This window comes from Bos taurus, chromosome 1 (genome assembly GCF_002263795.3).
Source record: "Bos taurus isolate L1 Dominette 01449 registration number 42190680 breed Hereford chromosome 1, ARS-UCD2.0, whole genome shotgun sequence".
NCBI classification, from domain to species: Eukaryota; Metazoa; Chordata; class Mammalia; order Artiodactyla; family Bovidae; genus Bos; species Bos taurus.
The window spans coordinates 138,143,924-138,157,334 of NC_037328.1; the positions used below are offsets into that span (position 1 = coordinate 138,143,924).

Consider the following 13,411-nt stretch of genomic DNA (forward strand, 5'->3'; position numbering starts at 1 on the left):
ATCACTACGAATGAAGCTAGTGGAGGTGATGAAATTCCAGTTGAGCTCTTTCAAATCCTAAAAGATGATGCTGTAAAAGTTCTGCACTCAATACGCCAGCAAATTTGGAAAACTCAGCAGTGGCCACAGGACTGAAAAAGATCAGTTTTCATTCCAGTCCCAAAGAAAGGCAATGCCAAAGAATGTTCAAACTACTACACAATTGCACTTATCTCACAAGCTAGCAAAGTAATGCTCAAAATTCTCCAAGTCAGGTTTCAACAGTACGTGAACTGTGAACTTCCAAATGTTTAAGCTAGATTGAGAAAATGTTGAGGAACCAGAGATCAAATTGCCAACATCCGTTGGATCATTGAAAAAGCAAAAGAGTTCCAGAAAAACATCTACTTCTACTTTATTGAATACACCAAAGCCTTTGACTGTGTGGATCACAACAAACTGTGGAAAATTCTGCAAGAGATGGGAGTACCAGACCACCTGGTCTACCTCCTGAGATATCTGTATGCAGGTCAAGAAGTAACAGTTAGAACTGGACATGGAACAACAGACTGGTTCCAAATTGGGAAATGAGTACATCAAGGCTGTAAAATGTCACCCTGCTTATTTAACCTATAGAGTACATCATGGGAAATGCTGGGCTGGATGAAGCACAAGATGGAATCAAGATTTCTGGGAGAAATATCAATAATCTCAGATATGCAGATGACACCACCCTTATGGCAGAAAGCGAAGAAGAACTAAAGAGCCTCTTGATGAAAGTGAAAGAGGAGAATGAAAATGTTGGTTTAAAACTCAACATTTAGAAAACTAAGATCATTGGCATCCAATCCCATCACTTCATGGCAAATAGATGAGGAAACAGTGGAAGCGGTGACAGACTTTATTTTCCTGGGCTCCAAAATCACTGCAGGTGGTAACTGCAGCCATGAAATTAAAAGATCCTTGCTCCTTCAAAGACAAACTATGACCAACCTAGACAGCATGCTAAAAAGCAGAGACATTACTTTGCCAACAAAGGTCCATCTAGTCAAAGCTATGATTTTTCCAGTAGTCATTTATGGATGTGAGAGTTGGACTGTAAAGAAAGCTGAGTGCCAAAGAATTGATGCTTTTGAACTGTGGTTTTGGAGAACACTCTTGAGAGTCCTCTGCAAGCAGATCCAACCAGTCAAACCTAAAGGAAATCAGTCCTGAATATTCATTGGAAGGACTGATACTGAAGCTGAAACTCCAATATGTTGTCCACCTGATGTGAAGAAGTGACTCACTGGAATTGACCCTGATGCTGGAAAAGACCAAAGGCAGAAGGAGAAGGAGATGACAGAGAATGAGATGGTTGGATAGCATCACCGACTTGATGGACATGAGTTTGAGTAAACTGTGGGAGTTGGTGATGGACAGGGAAGCCTGGTGTGCTGCAGTCCATGGGGTCGCAAAGAGTCGGACACGACTGAGTGACTGAACTAACTTACTGGCTAAGTAGGAGTGAGAAGAGAGACCTAAGATCATAATTGGTCTTCCTTGAAGAAAGAGATTGTGGATCTTGGAAGACACAATCTGTAAAGACAATCTACCAACACCTGGTAACACAATGCATGGATCATCTCAGTGCTGAGAGGATTGTTGGGGTCATTGGGAGCTATTGGAATGGGTAACAAATGCGGATGGAACACAATGACACTAAACCAAAATATTTTTTGAAATTTATTTTATCATGTCGTGTCTTAGTTGCATCACATGGGTTCTTTGTTGCTTCATGTGGGTTCTTTCGTTGAGGCACACAGATTCTCCAGTTGTGGTGCACGGACTCTGGAGTACACGGGCTTAGTAGTTGCAGCATCTGAACTTAGTTACTTCGTGACATGTGAGATCTTAGTTCCCCAACCAGGAATTGAACCTGCATCCCCTGCTTTGCAAGGTGGATTATTAACCACTGGACTACAGGGAATTCCTGACCAAAGTATTCCTGAGACCAGATTTATTTGGGAATGGGGCATAATATTGCCTTTCTTTAGACAGACATTGACCTGACTGCTGCTTATCAATAACTCTTATTTTGTCATCTATTCATGTGTCTTCCCCTCTACCCCTCTACTTAAACACCCTTGGAGAGAAAGTCTTCCTAATGTCATTTTACTGTTTGTGTTCTGTGCTTTGGTTTATTTCAAGTTAAAAAAAAAAATAATGTCTACATTATTCTAGGAAATGGTAGCTTTTCTACAATGAGTGATAATCTGGGAATGGGGTAAGGGGGATAATGATTTTGCCAATAAGACTAAAAACACTGAAACATTTTTAATGATAGGGTGGGAAAGGTGAGGAGTTTGGGTTCAAAATTAACTATGGGAAGGAAAGCCAATCCTTTATTATCTGAATTTTTCATGTCATTTTATTGATAGCTATACATAAAAAACCTATGTTATTTTATTGGAATATAATTGTTTTACAGTGTTGTATTAGTTTGTGCTGTGTAACAAAGTGAATCAGCTATATGTACACATATATTCCTTCCCTCTTGAGCCTCCTTCCCACCCTATCCCCACATCCCACCCCTCTAGGTCATCACAGAACACTGAGCTGAGCTCTCTGTATTATACAGCAGCTTCCCACTTAGCTATCTATTTTGCACACGATAGTGAATATGTGTGAGTGCTACTCTCTCAGTTCATCCCATTCTCTCCTTCCCACCCTGTGTCCACATGTCCAATCTCTACATCTGTGTCTCTACTCCTAAGCTGTGAATAGTTTCATCTGAATCATTATTCTAGGTTCTATATATACGTGTTAATATTTGTTTTTACTCTTATTTACTTAACTTCACTCCATATGACAGATTCTAGGTCCATCTATATCACTAAAATGACCCAATTTCATTCCTTTTTATGGCTGAGTAATATTCCATTATGTATATATATATATATATTTAATATATATATTATATATACACATATATATCCACCAGCAGATGAGTGGATAAAGAAAATATCTTACATATTTACAACGGAAGACCTATGTTCTTAGTCATTATGCCACAGTGAGCTTAACCAAAGCCAGTGTCTTTAGATTACTTCATTCTTAAGGTTTAACTTAATTATTTCTTTACCATCTTCTCCAGGCTTACTCACTGAGACTTAGGCACTAACATGAGATCTAGGGCTTAAAAGCAAACACATGTAGTACAAACCCCATTGTGGACATTTTCTGAATCTCTTTTAGGAGTTTCCTTACCAGTTATAATGTAACTGGAGGTCAGTTTCTGGAATCAGACCCAGGTTCAAATCCCAGGTATATCCCCTCTTATCTCTATAACCATAGGAGAGTTACTTAAATTCTGTGTACAGCTTTGCTCCTCTATCAAAAGAAACTAATACTACCAAATTTGTAGGGCTGTAAAGTTAGCAACATAGTGACCACTAAGACAGAAATCTTACTGAATTTCTCCTTGCCCACAGGGTCTTTTCTCTCTTCCCCACTTTATAGCAAAACTTATTGAAAGAATTACCTTCTTATCCATTTCCTTCCTCTTTTCTCTTCATCAACCTACTCCAGTGTATTTTCTGCCTCAAATTTTGTTCTTTGCCTTCCAATTTAATATCCTCTTCATTGACTCAACTCAATGAAGGGCATTTCTGTCTGATTCAATGATGCCTTTAGGATGCCTCCCACTCTCTCCATATTCAATCCATTTCCAAATTTTGACTATTTTACATTTATCTCATAAATCCAGTCTTTTCTCTCCATCTCAAAAGTCACTGTTACCTCTCACCTGGCCTGTTGCCAGAGATTTATAAATGGTTCACCCTCAATTATCCCATTCATCATCCCCACCATGGCCAGTACATCTCTCCTTTGTGACAAGTTACATTTGTTTGACCATTTGGTGTGTTACTTGTGCTTGTGCTAAGTCGCTTCAGTCATGCCCGACTCTGTGACCCCTTGCTCAGTAGTCCGCCAGGTTCCTCTGTCCATGAAATTCTATAGGCAAGAACACTAGAGAGGGCTACTGTTGCCTCTTCCAGGGGACCTTCCTGACCCAGGGATCAAACCCCCATCTCTTATGCCTCCTGCATTGCCAGGTTATTTACCACTAGCACCACCTGGGAAGCCCTGATTTATTGCTGTCTCATCTACTGAAAATGTAAGCTCCGTGAAGTCAGAGATTGTATCTGACTTTGCTCACCACTCTATTCTTAGGGCATAGCACCAAGTTTGTCATACAAGAGGGGCTAAATAATTATTTTTGGAATGAACAAGGCACTTGCCGCATAATCTGTGTTCTTACATGGGAGCTCCCATTGTTTTCCTTGATGTCATCATCATCATCATCACTAGTGATTTTTTATGGAAACACACCTTCCTCTTCAGGGGATAGCAAACTGAACATTAGGATAGTTCAATCTGCTTGCTAGGGAAGTTCTCTGAGCTTTTTTGCATTAGATATTAGCACACTCCTGATATTGCTCTAACACAGAGACAAAATAAGGATTTCAGAGAATAAGGTTATGCCCCTACTTTTCACAGTGATCTCCTTCCCTATTATGTGTACTTCTACTGATTACTGCATCAAAGATTATCCCAAAACTTGAAATCTTAAAAAAAAAAAATTATTATCTCACAGTTTTTGTGTGTCAGGAGTTTCAGCAATGGTCCTCTGGACCAGTGTCACTCACAGGCTATTGTCAAGGCACAGTTATCTCAAAGCTCACCTGCGGGGAGGACCTATTCTGTGCTTACCGTGGCTGCAGATCAGCTTCTGGTTCTCACTGGCTGTTGAGTGGGGACATCAATTCCTGGTCATGTGGGCTGCTCTTAGAGGGCTGTTCACAACCTAGCAGCCTGCATTCCGAAGAGCAAAGACAGAGAAAGAGAGATGGTGAGCAAGAAAGAAGTCAGGGTGATTTCAGAACCTAATCTTCGAAGTGAAATCCCATCACTTTTGCGGTATTCTGTTCATTAGAAGCAAATCACTGGATCCACCCAACACTCAGGAGAGGGAATTACACAAAGGCAAGAACACCAGGAAGCAAGGATCACTGGGGCCATTGCAGATAGAATGTGCCACAACAACTGGGGACTTTGTTCTCCCTCCTGAGAGCATGGCTTTCGCTCAAGTCTTTTAAGCTTTGTCTCCTTTAGAAATCATTGGGTACATCTGAGCCTCAATGCCTTGCCATCTTTCCCTTCCAGAAAAGAAAATGAGACGGGGATGGGGTGGGTTCTAATGAGAATAATTCCCAGTGGACTGATGATTTTAGTTGACACCGAATTGTGGAGAGGACCCCAATTACTCCTTTTGGCTTGTTTGAACATCAGTCTCCTGATGACTTACTTTATAGCTTCATAATGAATATATTAAAAATAGAACTCTAGAGGTTATAGATACAGGAGGTATATATTTAGACCTTGAGTTTCTTTCCTCCCTTCACCCCATCCCCAACTCTGCACAGAGGTTTTAGTGCTAATTTGAGATCATTCTGAAACATCATCTTTATTTTAATTTACATATCCAACATGTTTTGTCTAATTTTAATATAAATGTCTCAGCAATGATTAAGCCACCTCCTAAGTGACTAAATTATCTGTAATCCTTCACTCACACAGCTCAGGCTGTAAGAGGAAAGGAGAGAATGACCTGTATTTAGCAGAGGTTTGTAGAAGAACCTTGGAAAATAAGTGGACATTGGTGTCATAATTTAAAGGAGAAGTGTAAATGTAGAATTATATAAGAAAAATACTGAAGTGCATACCTGCAAATATATGACCAGTATCTCCACCTTGTGTTTCCTTCATACAGATTGTTTCCCAGAGAAAGCTGTCCAAATCCTTGTTGAAGCACGGGAACACAGCAGGGAAATCTTCCATCACGGTGAGCCCTCCCTCAGGTGCCCAGATGGAGCCTGCTGGTCCAACCCAGCCTCATGGGAAGCTGACCCTCTGGATGTTAGGGGTTGATCCTATAACTGCTCAGCTATACCGGTTGCCTCTTTTTTTTTTTTTTTCCAATCTTTCTCCTTCCTGATAACACAATTTTAACCTTTTCATTGTAGGAAAAAGGATTTGAAAGTGAGGCCATTCACTTCAACTAAGCACTTCTATAATTAAGTATAGGTTTTAGCAGGGAACAAAGAAAGAAGTTATTGATCATAGTAAGAATATGGAATTGTCTGGCATTTTCAAATTATCAAAGCTACCTATCCCAGCTTCTCAGTTTCTTGAGAAAAAACATCTAATAGCATTTAGTCCAAGGTTTGGTCTGTTGCCTAATGATCAGAGAGCCTAGCATTTAACTCTTCTTTTTAATATGATAGTTTGGAGCTGCGCTGTTCTATTTGGTAGCCATGTGATTTTTCAACTTAAAATTATTTAAAATTAAATAAAAGCAAATAGTCATTCCTTACACTAGCCACACATATCAAGTGCTCAGTAGATCCATATACTGGACAGTGCAGATTACAGAACATGTCTGTCATTACAGAATGTTCTCTTGGGCAAAACTGGAAGTATTTCTAAATAAAACATGCAATGCTCAAGAAGAACTCCAGGATTTAAAACTTTGGCATCTTGTATTGAAGATCTTGTGAAAGATAAAGTAGTCTAACCATTTAGTTGTGTGGGCAAAAAATAATAGGTTTAAAAAGTGCCAGAAGAATTTGAGTTGCTTGCAAGGCAAATTGCCTTAGGAGGAAAACCTAAGTTCTTTGAACATTCCTTTTTAACTCAAAAGTGACTGATTCATTAAAAAAAATTAAGCCAATTTTTAAGGAAGAATTTAAAAATATTTTATATCTACTGGTCAAAGTTAGGACTGTTCTCACAAGAACTTAGCTGGGTTTGTTGGTTTGGATATTTTAAATGATGCAGTCGTATCAGATCTGTTTCTTGACTACCATTTTCAATCATGAACAAATGGTTCAAATGGACTTTGACGGTGCCACTAGTGCTCTAAAAAACTCACACACAGAGCCCACAGTCCTAGAAAAGACTTGGGATGGTGAACCCAGTTATGAGATCTACCACGGTTCCTTCCCAGGAAAACAAAAGCTCATCTTCCCACCTTTTCTCTCAGAAGTATTGGGAATTTCCTTTCTCTACACAGCCCATAAAAACTCAATCTCCTTCCTAATTTTAAATATTTAAAAACTCCTCTTGATCTTGGATCCTTGGGTCAGAACAATTACTCTAGCTTCTGGAAAACACTTGAAAATATGTGCACATTTTTCTAGGCTTTGCAGATGAAAGTCATAACTTTCATCATCTTTACAAAGATGTCTATAACACAGGATAGTTGAAGGCCATAGTTCAAGTGGAGTATAAGAGGCATTAAAGTACAAAAGAGAATCAAATGAACAACCTAAATATGATGATTCCTGGTTTATCAAGTCATTCTTGAGTTTTATAGCAAAAATTCAAAAATGACTTGAATTTTGTATGGACCCATGTTCTCTATTCCTCAGGTGCTTACAACTTTGGAGGGATCCTTCCCTATATAGATAGCTCTTTTAGCTTTAATTTTATGCATAAAATAAAAATTTCCAGAGGCTTCCAAAGTGTACTCAAAACAGATGAATGCAACTCATAATGAAAAAGTTTAGCTCAGATAGAATGGAGATAAAACTCAATGTCTTCACATAATGACTTTGACAAGGGTATCCACAAGGTCAGAGGCATTATGGCCTCTGAATGCATAGTGAAGTCTTAACATGACTTAGAAGTAGTTTAACCTATGTGCAACTACATTGGTCCCGTATTTTGTTGTTGTCGTTGTTTTTCTCCTTTTCCCATCAATTTCTGCTTCAAGGGTTTAAGAGTCATTATCCAATATTAGGAAGTGAACTTTTTATGAAACAGGCTTTTAGATACTATTATCTCTTCATTTATGTCAAAGTTGTTGTCAAGAATTCTCTGTTCTTTGAAGTTAAGGGTTTAGATCCTTGTTCTCTTTCTTCCCTCTCCTCCCTCCTCTTTCTCTCTCCATCTCAAAAAGTCCAGGGACCGTCTTTTGTAAAGCATGACAATTAGAATTTTCTTTGATGACCTTATAACCTTTGGGAGGGCCATACAGACCAGTTTATTTCACAATCCTTTGTGGGTCTGGTAGAAAACAGTGGAGAAATATTGCTGCCTGCTCCTCATTTTTTGGTCACTTCCCAAAGAAGAAAATATATATAATTATTTATGGACGTCCTGTTCAGTGCTGTGTGGCCTTTGAAGGAGAAGCTCTCCCTAATTACTCCTCTAAAATGTCTTCCTCCAGCTTACACCCCATATTTCATGTTCTCATGCTCAGCACCAGTGAGGTCTCCTTATCTTCTGTGGTTTGTTCTAGGGACTTCCTTTGCACACCTGGACTTGCTGTGCCACATTCACTGGATTGTGGGAAACTCCATGCCAGGTGTCAGTCTTTGTTGATTTTTGGATCAAACACGAGCTAAATTGTTCATGAATCCCTGGGTTGAGTGGTCCAACTGCCACTGCTCCTGATGAATGCTTTTTTCCTTTAGGTGATTGCTGAGGAATTATCTGGTAATGATGACTATGTTGAACTTGCCTTCAATGCACGGAAACTGGATGACAAGGTAAAGTGTTTGGCATCAGCCTTATTGAAGAAAGTAATAAAGCTAACACACAAAGCTTAATAAGATTTCCCCTCAAAGCTATTTTTTCCCTTTCAACTCACATTATTAAACAGATCAATGATTTCAGAGAGGATGGAAAGTAAGACTTCCCCCTAATTGAGAATCAGTTAATGAGAAGAAGGGAGGACTATAATTAAAACAATTTTATAATTAAGTTTATAATTAATAATTATAATTAATTTAATTTATAATTAAGACAGTTTTATTACACTAAGACTTCATTTGTTCCCAAATGCTACAGGTCACATGGCATAGGTGAATGTGATTTAAACCCATTGCTAGGAGCTTTTCAAAGGAAAAAAGAAGATGGGAAAGGGAATAAAAGTAGCATTTTTTAAGCATCATATTTGCAGGCATGGGGTTAAGAGCTTTTCAAGCATGATTACAGTTAATCATTCTTATAGCATCCATGTAACAGGTATTATTAACTCTGTTTTACAGATGAAGTAACAGGCTCAAAGATAAAGTAATTGTCTAAAGTCACTCCATGTGTTAGTCCAAATAATCCAAGAAATAGACACCAAGAAAGAGTTAATGATGCAAGCAGGATTTTATTAGGAGAAACGCCTGTGTAGGGAACACAAGAAGGAAATCTAGGAGAGCTGACAGGCCACAATGCAAGTCTGAATATAAGTAAAGAAGAGAGGGAAAGAGGTGGCAGTTTCTGCAACACCACGTAGTCTAAGGAAGATTCTAAAGAAGGTTCTAAGGAAGGAAGTCTAAGGAAGCCAGCAAGGAGTCCTGTGTGTCTCCCATGAGTGCCTTTATAGCCCCTACACACACAGCAATGGCTAGGAGCAGCCCCTGTGCAGCCTGGCCTCGGAACGAGGGCAGGACTGGATTTCGGAGTACAACAGCAGTGTTACATTCCCTAAGTGGGAGATCTGCAAAGCACATGCTGAAGGATACCCTGCTAGTTGGTGGTGACTCTGAGGACTCAGTCCCAGGTCAGCCTGACTTCCATCTGCACTCTTTCAGTTATATCTCACAATTTCCATGCAGCCACAGGCCATGTTAGTCTTGTGTATACAGAAAAAATCCTATGGATTCCACCCCTTTAAAAAAAATGTTTCCTATCCAACCATAACCTCATATCCACCAGTGCATTTAGGCAATGGCACCCCACTCCAGTACTCTTGCCTGGAAAATCCCATGGACGGAGGAGCCTGGTGGGCTGCAGTTCATGGGGTCTCGAAGAGTTGGAGATGACTGAGCGACTTCACTTTCACTTTTCACTTTCATGCATTGGAGGAGGAAATGGCAACCCACTCCAGTGTTCTTGCCTGGAGAATCCCAGGGACAGAGGAGCCTGGTGGGCTGCCGTCTATGGGGTTGCACAGAGTCGGACACAACTGAAGCGACTTAGCAGCAGCAGCAGCCATTTTCCTAGCATACAACTAAACAGGCGATTTGGGGATGTGGCACTACTTTTTCAAACAATTGCTTGTAGGTGTTAGAAAAAGGAAAAACTTTTTTCACAGCTCCCCATAGTATTAAGCAGCAGCTCATATCCTGGCATAGTTCATTTTCATACACAAAGAGTATTCAGCCTAATTATGTGTTCATAATTCACTCTCTTATCAGTTCATTCATTCACTCCTTCATCATTCACTTACCAAACCTTTGTTGTGTGCTTGTCATGCATCTGTTGATGGGAAATGGGCATCCTTGGAGCCAGTCTTATATCCAAAACCTGTAATTCACCATCCAAGTGACACATCAATTTAAACAACAAATGACATAATGATACCAACGCTATAGGAGGATGATACATAATCAGAGTGTCCTGAAAAGGGAATCCATTCTGCCTTGGAATAGTAGGAAAGACTTTGTTCTTAAGAAGAAATCATAGTTGGATTTTTTTGTTATCCTGAGTGGATTGTGTGACACTTTCACAAACTGTCACCTTTTGACATTAGCTGAACGAGGTACTGGGAACTACAGAGTGCAATGGTGTCAATGGAGTGTAAGATCTTACCGCTCACTTCCTGTGATTATCAGGATCTTTCTCTCTATCATCTTCAAGTTTCAGAATAATTCACCAGACTCCTTTGTAGTATCTTACCTGGGGACATTTTAAGCCATTGGATCACAGTGTAGCAGTTTTAAACTACTCACTTCATGGCTTCTCATGATTTCTTTCCACTTAAGTCATGCACCCCAACTGATTTATTTTATGAGCAAGGGGAAATGGGGGTTTGTCAGTTGGCCCATCAGCTCTAAGGTGTATAAGCAGCTTCCCTCCATCCAAATAAGCACTTGCTCACAGAACTGAAAGATCCCCATCCACACCTACCATGGTTCTCAATGGCTGTGCCCACCCTGGACTGTGTAGATTGCTAATTACTGAGACCCCAATGACCTGGAGCCACAGACCACAGGTCTTCTATAATGAGGTTGGATCTTTCCCAGACTCAGGCACCCAAAGAGGAGTGGGCCCTGTTCAGAACAAAGCAGAAGCCACTGCTCCAGTGTGGACTAGGAGGTGAATGGTCTCAGATGGAGAGAGACTGTAGAGAGGAGGAGCAAGATGATACCATGAAGATCAGCTCACACAAACTCTTCAGGAAACAGGCTCAGCGAGCCCTGATGATTTTCACCAAGACACTGCTGCCTGGTTATTTATTGTTGCATCACAAACTACCTCAAAACCTGTTGACTTAGATTAACAACTACTTTTTTATATGTCATCATTTTGAGGGTCAGAAATTCAGGCAGGGTTCAACTGGGCAATTCTTCTGTTCCTTATGACGTTGACAGAAGTCACTCAGTTAGGGACTTCCCTTGTGGTCCAGTGGTTAGGAATTCACCTGCCAATGCAGAAGATGTGGGTTCAATCCCTGATCTAAGAAGACTCTACATTCTGTGGGACGACTAAGCCCATGCACCACAATTAAGGCGCCTGCACTCTACAGCCTGTGAACCATACCTACTGAAACCCATGCACCCTAGAGCCCATGCTCCACAACATGATAAGCTACTGCCATGAAAAGTCTGCCCACCATAACTAGAGAGTAGCCCCTGCTTGCTGCAACTAGAGAAGCGTGTGCCCAGCAACGAAGACCTAACACAGTCAAAAATAAATAACTAATAAAATTAAAAAGAGTTCACTCAGTTATACTCAGAGAAGGCAATGGCACCCCACTCCAGTACTCTTGCCTGGAAAATCCCATGGATGGAGGAGCCTGGAAGGCTGCAGTCCATGGGGTCGATGAGGGTCGGACACGACTGAGCGACTTCACTTTCATGCATTGGAGAAGGAAATGGCAACCCACTCCAGTGTTCTAGCCTGGAGAATCCCAGGGACAGGGGAGCCTGGTGGGCTGCCGTCTATGGGGTCACACAGAGTCGGACACGACTGAAGTGACTTAAGAGCAGTTATACTCAGCTGGTGGAAGAGCTTTGCTCACATGCTTGGCACGTAGGATTGCTAGATGGCTGGGATTCCCCAGGTTGGTCAGTCAGAGTGCCTTCATGGTGGTCTTAGGTTTATCACATTTTCTGTATGGTGGCTAGCTTGAGATATCATTCCAAGAGAAGACAGTGAAAGCTGTGTGGTCTTTCCTTTTTTTAATTTTTTTTTAATTGGAGGATAGTTGCTTTACAATGTTCTGTTAGTTTCAGCTGTACACAGCAGGGGAAGAAGATGGTAGGACAAATTGAGGAAAGTAGCACTGACATAAAAACACTGTCATTTGTATGGCCTTTTCTGACCTAGCCTTGAAAGTCATGCATTATCCCTTCTGCTGCTTCTGTTGGTTACAAGTGAGTCATAAGGCTGCCCAGAGTCGAGGGGAGGAAAATGACTCCATGTCTTGGTAGGGGAGTGGCAAAATCATAATGCATAAAAAAACGTGTGGACATTGTAGTGGAAAATGCAACCTGCCACAGTATTTTTGTGACAGAATCAGAATAAGACAGGACAATTATTTCATGTCACAGCTAGTAAAATAGTTCCCAGAGCTTCTCAAGGAAGACCTCCTTCTAGCCTTAGCACCAAATGAAGTTGTCGCTCCCTTCCTGTTAACAGTTAAACTTATATCTATTAATTGACAAAATAGACCATGACTAAAAGCCACTGGGGTAAACAGCTCTCTTAATTTAAAACATTTTGCTAATTAGTATCATGAGAGCAACTAATTTCTACCTGCATTTGAAAAATTGCAGTATGAATATGCTATATCCAATTCAGAATAGTTATGGACATCTGGGCCCCCAGTCTCCTTGAAGTAATTCTCCAGTTATCCACATACCTCTGGTAGAAAACTCTGGCCTAATACAAATAGCCTTCTTTTACATATGAAAATGTCAAAGTTTAGGGATGTGAAATGACTTACCCAAGACCACAGACACTCACACCCACACTCACAGTCAGTGACAGAGAGAAACCCAATCAGTTTGTCCAACTACAATCTAAATCTTTTGGGGGGGCAGAGACTTAATGAACACAGGTTAGATTGGTCTTGGGCTGTGGAGAACTTGGTTATATTCCCATGTATTTCAGGGAAGAGGGGATCCAGGGAAGAGGAAGATGAGGGTATGTATGCTATTAGGAAGCACTCCTCAAGGTGTGGTCCCAGGTCCCAAGACGCTTTCAGAAGAATGTATAAGGTCAAAACCATTTTCATAGCAATGCTAGGACATTATTTTCTATCATCATTCTCATTCTGTCACATGTGTACAGTGATTTTCCAGAAACTACTGGATGCCTAGTATCCAGCATCACAAGTACTGATGCCTAGTATCACAAGAGATTGAATGCAGCAGCAGGTATG

At 40.5% G+C, this 13,411-nt stretch overlaps 1 protein-coding gene across 2 annotated transcripts in view; it reads left to right on the forward strand.

The window, feature by feature from the left end:
• CPNE4 (copine 4) overlaps nt 1-13,411 on the forward strand; it is a 686,953-nt gene that overhangs the window by 484,493 nt on the left and 189,049 nt on the right. For both annotated transcript variants that reach the window (XM_059889222.1, XM_003585702.5), the window contains exons 4-5: nt 5,795-5,866; nt 8,502-8,576. In XM_059889222.1, coding sequence (XP_059745205.1) covers nt 5,795-5,866; nt 8,502-8,576 — 147 coding nt within the window. The remainder of the gene's footprint in view (nt 1-5,794; nt 5,867-8,501; nt 8,577-13,411) is intronic.